The sequence below is a fragment of the Neofelis nebulosa genome, chromosome 1 (genome assembly GCF_028018385.1).
Source record: "Neofelis nebulosa isolate mNeoNeb1 chromosome 1, mNeoNeb1.pri, whole genome shotgun sequence".
Classification (NCBI taxonomy): domain Eukaryota; kingdom Metazoa; phylum Chordata; class Mammalia; order Carnivora; family Felidae; genus Neofelis; species Neofelis nebulosa.
Genome location: NC_080782.1, coordinates 133,971,647 through 133,983,718, shown reverse-complemented (window position 1 = coordinate 133,983,718; position 12,072 = coordinate 133,971,647). Strand labels below are relative to the sequence as shown.

The following is a 12,072-nucleotide window of genomic DNA, read 5'->3' as shown; positions in this document are numbered from 1 at the left end:
CTTGGCTTTTAATGTTGAAATAAATCCTTCCCTTTATAAAACAATGGTGACAGTAGCAGGTAATTGTTTTAACGTGTGCTTAATGTTTTTAATTTAACAAATTAAAGGATGGCAAACCTGTGTCTCCTTAGTTGTTCTGTTCCCACTAGAGGAAGACAGATTTTACTTGTAGTGGAAATCCAAAAGCTGAAACCCACTGCTCTTGGTCTGTATGGTCTGCTTTGAAAGTTGTTTTTCCAGGTGACTGAATCAGATTACAGCTAGGAGAGAAAAGGATCCAATTTCAAAGGTGCTTTTCAAGTCATAAACTGACTTTTCAAGTCATAAACTGACTTTTCAAGTTGTAAACTGCTTGATACTAACACTTTTTTTAACTGAAAAGATGTTTTTGAATTGAAAAGACCATCCCTTCTGAATAAACTGAGAAAGCATTTTCTTCATCTGCGCAAAAAAGATCAAAGAGCCTGTCTTTCTCCTGGGCTCTTCGCTGTGATTTCAAAGTAATCATTTTCAGATTGATAAACCAGAGTCGGCCTTGGAGTTACCAGGTTTTTTTTTATTAGGAAATCTGAGGTTAGCTAGAACCCAGCTGCAGAACATAAGAGAAGAAAGAGGGAAATGTGAGGCAATGCTTAATGGTTTCATTATGTACAATTAACCATTTATTCACACTCCTTAAAAGCAGGGGCCTGGGATGATGGTGTCTGCAAGAAAAAAAAGTGTAACTAAATGCCCCTCAGTTTTTTACCTTCAGTTAAAATTTCATCATTGCAGAAAATTTTATAATTCTTTGCAATTACTTGTTTCTTCACCATCTCCTCTCCCATTTTGGGAATTCTTAGTTCAAGTTCCCGATCTAAATGGGGGATTTAAAAAACAGTTATTGTTAAGGACAGAGAATAGTATTTTTCACCTAAAAAGAAATATGGATGTAGATATGGACTTAAGTTTCCACATCAATCAGTAATTTTGGAACATTTTGTAAAGAGCAATGACTAGGCACTCTAAGGATAGAATTTCAACATACATGTCAATACCAAACTTTAAGTTTTCAAAAGTACTTTTTGTAGAACAACCCAATTTTGTGTTTTCTGAAGAAAAAGTTCAAATATTCCTTGATGTGGCCAATTCATAAATATCTTTTTTTTTTTTTGTCGTTTTCGTTCTTTCTGTCGAGACTTTTTTTTTTTTTTTTTTTTTTTTTTTTTTTTTTTTTTTTTTAATTCTTCCAATCGCCTCTCCAGCGATTTTAGGTCTTACTGTTTAGTGAATGAACTCTCTCGACCCAATTCCAGCAGCCTGGTTGCCCTTGACTCTAGCCACGACTTCCAGGATCCCCGGCTTTCCCTGCATTCGGGGACCGTCTTTTCCCGGCCAGAGGCCCGGGGCGGGTCGAGCGGCACACTCGCCGGGGCGGCGGGACGCACGCCCAGAGAGGAGGCGGCGACGGAGCCCGAGCCGTCCCAGCGGCGGCGCCCCGAGCAGGGGTTGGCCGGGAGCCTGGAGACGGGCTGCAGGCGGACGACACGGCCGCGGTTCCGAGCAGAGATACACCAGCCCAAGAGCACCAGGAGGGGACATGGTGGCCACCCGGAGCAGTTCGCGGGAACCCAGTGTGTCCGTACCCCCGGAGGGGAGGGGGGAGCTCCTGGGCGCGGGGTGGGGGCGCGGGGCGGAGCAGGGGCGGGGGCGCGGGGCGGAGCAGGGGCGGGGCTCGGGCCTGGATCCCACCTGACTTGGGGGCATCCCCGGCAGAGGCGTGGCCCTGAGACCCTGCGCGGTTTCTGGCGGGTTAAGACCCGCAGCGGCTGCGCTTGTCAGCCCTCGCCAACTCCAGCTTCTCCAGGCTCGAATTCAGCGTCCAAGTTGCAGCCGCCCGAAAGCCCACACCCAGCAGAAGAACGTCTGCTCCTGGACATAGTTCTCCTGAGGGTGGTGGGGTTGGCTCCGGGCCGCAAAGCCGTCGGGGGTTGAGCCAGCCTGCAGCGAGAGGGCTGAGAGGGCCAGAGAACCCCCCAGGGCGCGGACAGCCGTCGGGGCTTGCGAATTGGACTCCTAGATTGCGAGGCCCCTGATAGGTGATGACCTAAGCCTTATCCCCAGCATCCCTCGGGGCGATTTCTTCCGTGCACACTTCTGATTCTGTTTCTCAAGATCACCCTCTTCCTCCCAGAAAGGCTGACTCAAGCTGCAGGTGCCAGCCCTCAGCTCTGAGTAGCCGTGGTCTCTGCGGAAAGCTGCATTTGAAAAGAAGGGCTGGGATCACAAGCTGCTCTCTGTTCCGGTTGCCCCCATGCTCCTGCCATGGTTAACAGGACTAGCGGCTGGAATAGGCTTCCTGCATTTCTTGCAGAAACTGGTGTTCCCTTATTTCTGGGATGACTTCTGGTACCTGCTGAAGGTGGTACGCTATGGAATTCGGCTGGAGATGTACGTACTGAAAGGGGAGCTGTTCACTGTCCTGGATAAATTCCTGACTCTTGCCAAGAAGCAGCCCCAGAAACCTTTCATCATCTATGAGGGAGACATCTACACTTATCAGGATGTGGACAAAAGGAGTAGCAGAGTGGCTCACGTGTTCCTGAACCATTCCACGCTGAAAAGGGGGGACACCGTGGCTCTGCTGATGAGCAACGAGCCTGACTTTGTCCATGTGTGGTTCGGCCTGGCCAAGCTGGGCTGCGTGGTGGCCTTCCTCAATTCCAACATTGTCTCCAACTCCCTTCTGCATTGCATCCGCAGCTGTGAGCCCAGGGCCCTCGTGGTGGGTGCAGGTAAAAAGCCCGTCCGGGTGAGGTCTCCATGGGCAAAAGGCAACCCTGCCTGTCATCGCTCCCTGGCCCCTGTTGGTTACAACACTTCACAACTAACACTTCGGGTGTGTGTGATGAAGTGTGCATAGTATGGCTACAAAATAGTTTTACAGTTCTGTGACTGCTGGTTTAATATCCCCTGTTCTATTTCAATCACTTACCCTTTTGTAGATTAGTAACCACCAGGAAAGGTTCAGAAAACTTTTCTGAAATCTCTGCTTCTTACTATTTTGAAAGAGGGGCAGTTTTACGGTTATTGGTATCTTCCATGAATGCAAGAACACAGAGAGATAGAATTCGGTAAGTTCTAGTTTTGTCAGATCTGACAAAATTATTTGATGAGTAGGAAAGTTACTTTCATTTCATTGTGGAATACCTACCTGCCTCTAACAGTAACAATATGAAGGTTGACTACATTTGAAGAGCAAATTAATCTGAATTGCATGAATTCTTATCTTCATGTCTGCTCTTATTTTGCCATCCCTGCAAGCTGGGACTTGCATAGCAAGGTTAGGCTCCCATCTCCCAGCCAGTGGGCGGGCTCTTGGCAGAGTCTAGGCTTCTTGCTCTCCCTTCCCTCACCCCCATCTCTGCATTTTTTTTCTTCGCTTCCATTATGTTCTAGTCTTCTCTCCCTCCTCCCTTGGGTTAGGCTTTGGATACACATACTGACACAGAACTGCAAAGAAAAGTTTTTGGTTGAATACCTCATTAACAAAGAACCTGGGAAGTTGAGTTGCACCACCAAGTGGAATTGAAGTATGACAAGTGATACTTACTTGGTATAATGTAATGGGTTTATGTATATTCTTCTTGCATGAAGCCAGGAAGGTAGAGGATGAAGAGGCTCCGTGGCAAGGACCTTAGCTAAAGTATTTAAGTGTTTTAGATGAATAGATGCATACTGACAACTCGTGCAGAGTTTTTAGATTCACAGAGCAGTCTGGAAAAATTATCTACATTGATATGTAAGTGATCTTGAAGGTGTAGAACTTCACTAGTAACCTTTCTTGTATCATTATTGCACATCACACAATAATGGGTTAGGCGATATATAGTACAAAGGTTACTCGAGACTTTGATTTCTCCTTGCTCCCATTGTCCTTCCAGCTCAACTTAGGACCTGATAAAGTAGCAAAATGTTTACTCTCAAGCATTGATTTTGTCTTGTTTAATCTAAAGGAGTGGAGAAGCTGCATAGTCTCTCCTGTGTATTTTTTGTTCATTTGTTGTTCATTTGTTCAAGTTTAACTAGCGTGATGAACTTTCTCTGAGCTGTGACCATAAGCAGGATAAATAAGTCATACAGAATTTTGATATCATGGTGAATGGGGCAAGTGTGAATGAATGTGAATGAAGCAGAAAAAAAAATATTATAGTTCTTCTTTGGATATATTTTCACATTTTATTCCATTGCCCCTATTATTGCTCAATCCAATTAGATCACTAAATCCAATTTAGGTCACAGTTTCTAGAACAAACCAAAATTAAATTGTGCTGAAATTTGATAAAGCCATAAATTGCTTTGACAAGAGCAAACGAAGAGGGCCAGAGTGTCCCTGAAAAGGTTTCTGTAGCCATATTTTTAAAGCCAACCTGAGAAACATCCTACAGCCAGTCTCCTGAGGGATTCCTCTCAAAATGTATAGGGCTTATTACCTTTCAACATAGACATTCCAACTTTGCTCTTTGCTGAGTGACTGCCTAATTAGGACCAATTAATTTTGCAGTGTTACTTGTGCCAGAGTTTTGCTTTCCTTGCCAGTAACTTAATTGCATTGTTTCCTTGTTTTTAACACCAACAGTAAGTTTTGGTATATAAAAGGCCATTTGAGATGCTGGAGTTTTAAGCCAACAGCAGTCAATTTGCTTAGGAGTAGATAGGGGGGGAAATCAACCTTAAATCTTTTTAACAGTTCTTTTCAGCATATCTTTAAAATATATAAAGTACATAAGTTTTTCGGCTATGGGACAATTCCGTTTCATTTAATTACTAGATTTTTGTTGTTGTTGTTGTTGTTAAGATGTGGCTTATATCACAAGCACCTTTCTATATATGAAGCTCTTAGCCTGAAATACAAGAAATTCTGTATTCTTGGCATCTTGAGTTAAACATACATATGATTTTTAGAGCCTTAAATGTTAGAGCTCTTAGAATCTCATGGAATGTTTCTGATGGAGATGTACCATTAAACCATTATATCCCCAGGGAAACTGTATTGAGGTGGTTTAGATGGAGATAAGCCAGACATTAAGGATAAGATGATCTTCCGCGCTCCCTCACTCTCTCGTTTTACTTACTTGCAAATGGTGACAATACCATCTATTTCACAGTGTAATTCTGAGATTAAATGGTAGACCTTATGTAAAGTGGCTAGCTGAATGCCTGGTATGTACCAACTGAAGCCTTAGTGAATTGAAATAATTGTTACTATTATTATCATTAAGTCATCTGAGGCCTTTAATAAGGAAACTTGTTTGGATTTTGCTGCTGCCATCTAATCTGGTGTTAGCTATAAGAAAGGCTAGTAAGTGGTTTGGCATAGGACCCCAAACACCTTACTTTGGTATGTTTTAACAACATTTTATTTTCCAGAAGTTATCTAGAATCGATTTCAAACAGGTTTTACAGGTAGGCCAGATAATGTCTTATAATTCTGTCTCCATGAACAAGTCAAAGGGAGAAGATAGCAACTAATCTACCAGGCAAATTGTTAGTGGCATTAACAAAAATGTTAACAGTTGCCTTTTACTCAAGGCTGACTATGTAAAAGATATTCCCAGTGACTCCGAGAGGCAGGTACAGAGTTATATATTGGAAATCGAAGGGAAGAAATTGATTGAGGGTGTCCAGGTTGACACAACTCAGGTTTAAGAGCAGACGTTCCCAACCTGGTCTCCTATATAAGACAGTGCTGGACTGTAGAGCCTAATTGTTTCTGTATCTCAGTCCCCTGGTGACACTACTAGGAAAAAATACGCATTCCAGTTATATAAAAATAGTAAAATAAAAGTTGCCAATATTAAAACACCAGGTAGTTCATACACAGATAACTAGAAACAATTTAAATGGTTTTAAAACTTGTATTTCATTCTCTCACGGTATGAAGGTTCAAAAATACTTACTAGGAAGTTTCCTGTGTGTACTCTGTAGTTTTGAAGAAGTGTCAAATGGCATTTCAGATTTCCCTGGAAAATGTCAGTGCTTACTGAAAAATAGGCTTAGATTAAACCTAGTCCTTTCCTCACAATATCTCAACTTTGATATTAGTAATAGTGGCTGTTGCCAAGATGATTTCTATGTCTATATGCTTTTCTCGTTGCTTAGAATAAATAGGAAAGTGTTGGGATGCTTGTGTATCACTTTAAAAAGTCTGTGTAATTATATTCTTTGACCTATTTACTACTACTACTAATAATAATAAATAATCTCTCCCTTTTCTAAAGTACTTAATAAATTATAAATTGTTTTTATATGTATTATCTTATGTGATTCTCACCACAGCCATAGTAGCCTTGTTTTAAAGATCAGGAAAGTATAGGTTAGAGAGGGCAAGCTGTTCCCTGAAGCTCACATATGTAGAAGAAGCATATGACTAGAGCCTGCATTTTCTGATGCAAAGGCCTGCTGGGTACACCTTTGTCCTTGTCCTCGTGCTCCTGTTCATTCCCCCATCTCCATCTTTTCCTTTCTTTTCTGTTCTCCATCCCCCCCCCCCATCCCACCCTTCCCCCTTTCCCTTCCTTCTCTCTCACCTTTCATCTATCCACTTACTTTCTTTCAGTACCTTTTCCACTAAACCGTCCTGCCTCCCATATGCTCTGGCTATTCACAGCCACCCAATGGAGTGGTAAAGTTCTAGTTGCTATTTGTGTCTCTCTGGGGACTAGACCGAATGGGGATGTAAGCTCTTTGAGCCCAGGAAGTTGGTTTGGTTCACCACTAAATTCCCTGAACTTAGCACAAAGGAGATGCTCAACAAATATTTATTGTCTAGATGGATGGATGAATGAATGAATGAATGAACTAATGAAAAACTCCAAAGTACATATATACACTCAGTACCTTTTTATTTACTTGCATAGTTTTGCTAATAAACTGTCCCTCTGCTGTTCATCTGGTAATTAATGTTGCTAAGTGTTAGGATCATGACTTCCCAAAAGTACGAAGTCTTTTAGACGCACTAGGCATCCCCAAGTTTTCAGATTTACTTGCATGTGTGTGTTTTGTACTCTCTTCCTTCTGAATATACAAAATTATTATCAGTGGATAGCTAAAAAATACATATTAATATTACCCTGAACTCTTACTTTAGATTCAATAGTATTTTGTTTTTCAACATGTTTGGAAGGGTTTTGTGTTCGTGTTCCCAAGAAACAGTACTATAAACTTAAAGTAACATGCAGGTTTGCCTCGTTAGTTTTCATGAACCATCTCATTCAGACTGTTCCAGTCATCAAGCCTTTGTAATTCTCCCAATGACTATCAGCCATAAAGATAACTGCTTTTTAAAGACCAAGAGGAAGAGTTAGGAGAAAAACAAAGGCCTTTTAAGTTGTATAGAAAGGAATGCATATTCAGATAAGATACATGGCTCATGTACACTTTTATCATTTAATCCATGTGCCATAATTGTCTTCACATATATTGGTTTTGATTTGGGGGGCATTTTAATATTTTTGCTAATGTTTAGTAGAATGACTGGCTGTTTTGCATTTTTCTTTTCCATTTTAGACTCCACTCCATCAAAGATTACCTCCATTCCAAAAGAAAATTGCTCACTTCAATAGGAAGGTTCAGTGGCTTCATGATTCATTAACTAAAAAAGACAGTGTTCTAAGTACTGATACATTTGTAGTTTTCTTTCTTTTCTAATCATGGGGACACTCAATGGGGTTCTTATTTACACTGTCTGCTGAACACATGTTTACTGTAAGGGGATGATGTTTGAATACTGGCAGGAGCAAAAACTACTTAAAAGGACATCATGACTGCTTAGAGAAGTGGCAGGGTAAAATGGGAGACGTATACATCTTGGAGCCAGGAAAACTTGGGCTTGGATCCTAGCTCTGCCATTAACTGACTGCTGACACATAGCAGATGATCAATGAGTATCACTGGGTCTTGTGTGAATTAAACGTAAAGAACGCAACAGAGTCCCTGGACCATAGTATCTATCCATTAAATGGTTGCTATAATTATTTTTAATTGCAGAGGAGCAGAGACATGTATACGAAGTAGGAGTCTCTGTCTTTGTTGGGGAGAGGGCTGACAGGAGGGAGTTCCAGGCACATGGCACACGGCCCATGTGAACTGGTTTTAAGCATCTATTGTGTCCTCCCCAGTAGCATTGCAAACATGTCCACTTCCCCATCATCAGCAGCTGGGGCTGGAAGAGTGTCAGGCACAAATTAGCAGCGAAATGGGTTAGCTCTTCTGTGGCTGAGAAAAAGAGGACACTTCCATTTATAACCAAAGAGGAGTGTGGAAAAGAACTCTGATGGGGTCCGAAACTTGTAGAAATACCACCTTGTATTTGCCTTTTACCACTTTATCCTCTACTTACTGTTTAGTCTGTGTCTAGAGAGCTTTTCTATGCATTTACTGGTTTATACTACTTTGTCATTGAAAAATAGTAAGCCAAATATATTGTGGCGTTGTGGTCCCACTTGAGTGATAATTTTTCCTTGGCAATAGGAGATGTGCTAGAAACAAAGTCAAATGAAGTGTTCTACTTTTTCTTTTTTTGCACAATTTTACCCATAAGGAATATGATGTCTCTTCCTCAAAATGGGTGGGGATGGCCAAGAGTGAAAACACATAAACCCCCTTACAAACTCATGTGCATATATTCAGGGCAGCTAATAAAATCGTTTCAGGGAAGAATATGTTATCACAATTGAAAGTCTTATGCTTTTGTGCCCTTCCTAGGGTTATTATGATAATTAATAAACTAATATTCATTAGGATATCAACTAAATATCAACTTTCTTAGAAACCAGAGTCTGCCCATGTTTTCTATGAAAAACCTATTCTAAGCTGCTGAAAAGCTGCCCTAAGTAGTAGGATGGTGGTTAAAGCATGAAGTGAGGTCTATAATTCCACTTTGGATTCTGTGTGATTATTGCTTTGGAGTGTGAAAAGCTCAATCTAAACGTTTGTAGTTGAATTTCATATAAGTTTTCTTCTTAACCTAAGAATTCAAGTATATTAAGAGCCACAAGCTCTTCCTTTGCAAGACTTTTAATAACCTAATTCATGTTAATGGCATAGTAGAGTGATATATTAAGTTTTACTAATTGCATTTGTACTATCAGAAATAGGAATAAGAGACTTGACAGAGAACCAACTTCATTGGTACAAAAAGTGCTACATGATCATAAGCAGAGATCACAACTTACCTGTTGTTATGCTTGCAACACCACCTAATGAAATGCCTTGCATGCTTGAGACATAATGTGTGTTTTTTTAAGTTTATTTTTTTCTCGAGAGAGAGAGAGAGAGAGAGAATGCATGCATACAAGCAGGGGAAAGGCAGAGAGACAGGGAGAGAGAGAAAATCCCAAGCAGTCTCCAAGCTGTCAGCTCAGGTCCTGACATGGGGCTTAAACTCACGAGCCGTGAGATCATGAGGGGGGCTTGAACTGTGAAATCACAACCAGGATTTGAACTCATGAACCATGAGATCATGACCTGAGCTGAAAGAGTCAAGAGTCATGTGCTTAACCAACTGAGCCACCCATGTGCTCCAATAATAAGTGTTTCTTAAAAGAACCTATTGCTTTGAAAGTCTTCTCCATTACAGCCTTGTCCTATAATGTTGACTTAATTAAAGGTCACAGAATATTCAGCTGTCTCACTTTCTTATGGTAGTTTTCCGTCAAAACCTGCATCCACAGTGGATCCCATGGGCAGAGCTCAGTTCCGTAAGCACATCTCTGTCCAGCAACTCCCGTGTGTGTGCCAGGCACAGTCCGCTCAAGTATGGATTAGGGTCCACATCATTACCTTGAGATGTTTACAGTTCTCTGGGTTTCAGTGGTAGCACACTTCACTAAAGAGTAAATCTTCATGAAAAACACAGGCAAATTTCCTTGAGGCATTTGAACAAATGTTCTTTTCTGTCAGGACTTAATGTTTAGAATTTACTTTCAAAATTACACTGAAACTTTTCATTTTGTTAACATAAATTGGCCGTGATGAGTAAAATAATATTTTATCTTCTGCAAGACTTTTTAAATTTTTATTTCAGTTTTCACTATCCTCACCCACATTTCCTACTACTACTGAAGAAATAATTTGTATGATGAAAGTTCTGTGGAATTCTAAATGTTTCAGCTAAGTCAGTTTAATGTTAACATATGAAGGAAATGAAATTGTATTTCCTCTAATTCTTAGGAATCTACTAACTTCCTTTTTCTTGTAAAAATTATGACTCTTTGACAACATTGAGTGTTTGTTTTTTATTATATATATATTTTATAATATATATTTATTTACATACATATTTTTAAAATATATATTAAATAAGTATATATATTAATATTAGTAAATATTAATCTATATTAAAATACATATATATGTATTTAAAGTCTACTTATTTATTTTGAGAGAGAGAGAGCGAGCAGGGGAGGGGCAGAGAAAGAAGAAGAGAGAGAATCCTAAGCAGGCTCTGCACTGGCAGCATGAAGCTTGAGTCTGGGCTGGAACCCATGAACTGTGAGATCATGACCTGAGCTGAAATCAAGAGTCGATCATTTAGCCAGCTGAGCCAGTCAGATGCCCCTGAGTATTTCTTTAGCCTCTACAATTCCAACAAAGGTTTTGGGCCAGAATTCATCATCCTCTAACTTTCTTTGTACTTATTTTTTCTATTTAGACATACATACCATTATGAACGTATAAAAGTTTATGCTGTTAATTTACAATTCCCCGTGAGCGATTTGAAATTGAGATAATGAAATGAGTCACTTAAGAGACTTGTACTTATATGTTCAAAATGTGAGAGTCATTAAAATAAAAGAAAATAGAAAGTCTAGATGATTTGTCCTATTTTTTTTCATTTATTTGTGGCTTGTTCTTCCCCCCCAGCCAGCATTCCTTGTGATTTTTCACTTCTTCTTACCAAAGCAACCTGCAGCATGCTGTATATGCTCAGTGGAACTCTGGACTCTTACAGTTTATTTTCTTTGGATTTGCTATAGGAATAGAAATTAATTCAGAAAAGTTCAAGTCCCAGTTTTCCTCCCTACATCCTACATATGAACTCCTTATTATTTTCTGTGTTTCCCTAGTATTATTGCAGGTTTTACTTGTGAACAACCTGGTCCCATTTGACATATTTCTCTTGCTGTTTCTTTGTGATCAATCTGAATGATAGATTTTGAGGAACTAAATCATGAGTTTTTTCCCAAATGTATTGAATTATAGTAGAATTAAGTAGTGGCTGACAGATGGCTTTTTGAGGTAATCAGATTCTGATTTACATTTCAAAAAAGGTGTTTAATGCAGCACACTGAGTTCAGCTTCAAATATATCTTGTAATTATTTTTAAAATTTTGTTAAAAATTTAGAAAACAATATAATTGTTTGATTGGAAATGTTCATATCTATATGTACTTGAACATTCTGACCAGGGTATATTTAATATTTAATATGTTTTTTTAATGTTTACTTATTTGGGGGTGAGAGGGGCAGAGAGAGCAAGAGAGTATGAATCCCAAGCAGGTTCCATGCTCAGTGCAAAGCCCAAAGTGGGGCCCAATCTCATAAACTGTGAGGCCATGATCTGAGCTGTAGTCAAGTGTTGGGCGTTCAACCTACTGAGCCACACAGTGCCCCTAATATTATTTTTTATAATTGATTTTTTTATGAGGTAGTGTATACACTTTAGAGATCATCAAACACAGGTCAGAATAACAATTCTGGAGGAGGGGCCAAGATGGTGGAACAGCATGGAAGGTTTTTTTTTGTGTCTCATCCATGAAATACAGCCAGATCAACACTAAACCATCCTGCACACCTAGAAAACTGATTTGAGGATTAACACAATAATCTGCACCACCTGAACCATAGAACTCAGCAGGTACACAGTGCAGAGAGGTGAACTGGGGGAGAGAGAAGCCACAGAGGGCAGGGAGCTGTTTTTGCTTGCAGAGAGAGGACAAAGATGGCAGGGAGAATATGGGAAGAGCACCACCCTCCCAAAGTAGCTGGAGAGAAAGTGGAAGAGTGCAAACGGCCACAAGGGACTGAACA

At 40.2% G+C, this 12,072-nt stretch overlaps 1 protein-coding gene and 1 long non-coding RNA gene across 2 annotated transcripts in view; one reads left to right on the top strand and one right to left on the bottom strand.

The window, feature by feature from the left end:
* Window positions 1–535: 535 nt before the first annotated feature.
* On the bottom strand, window positions 536–1,542 carry LOC131516306 (uncharacterized). Its single transcript, XR_009263979.1, has 3 exons — window positions 1,261–1,542; window positions 801–856; window positions 536–704 (listed from the first exon to the last, which is right to left on the bottom strand). It is a non-coding gene; the product is annotated as an uncharacterized LOC131516306 (long non-coding RNA).
* Window positions 1,543–1,743: 201 nt separating this feature from the next.
* SLC27A6 (solute carrier family 27 member 6) overlaps window positions 1,744–12,072 on the top strand; it is an 85,508-nt gene continuing 75,179 nt past the window's right edge. The window contains exon 1 of the mRNA XM_058737156.1: window positions 1,744–2,774. Within this exon, the coding sequence (XP_058593139.1) occupies window positions 2,294–2,774 (481 nt within the window). The 5' untranslated portion in view covers window positions 1,744–2,293. The remainder of the gene's footprint in view (window positions 2,775–12,072) is intronic.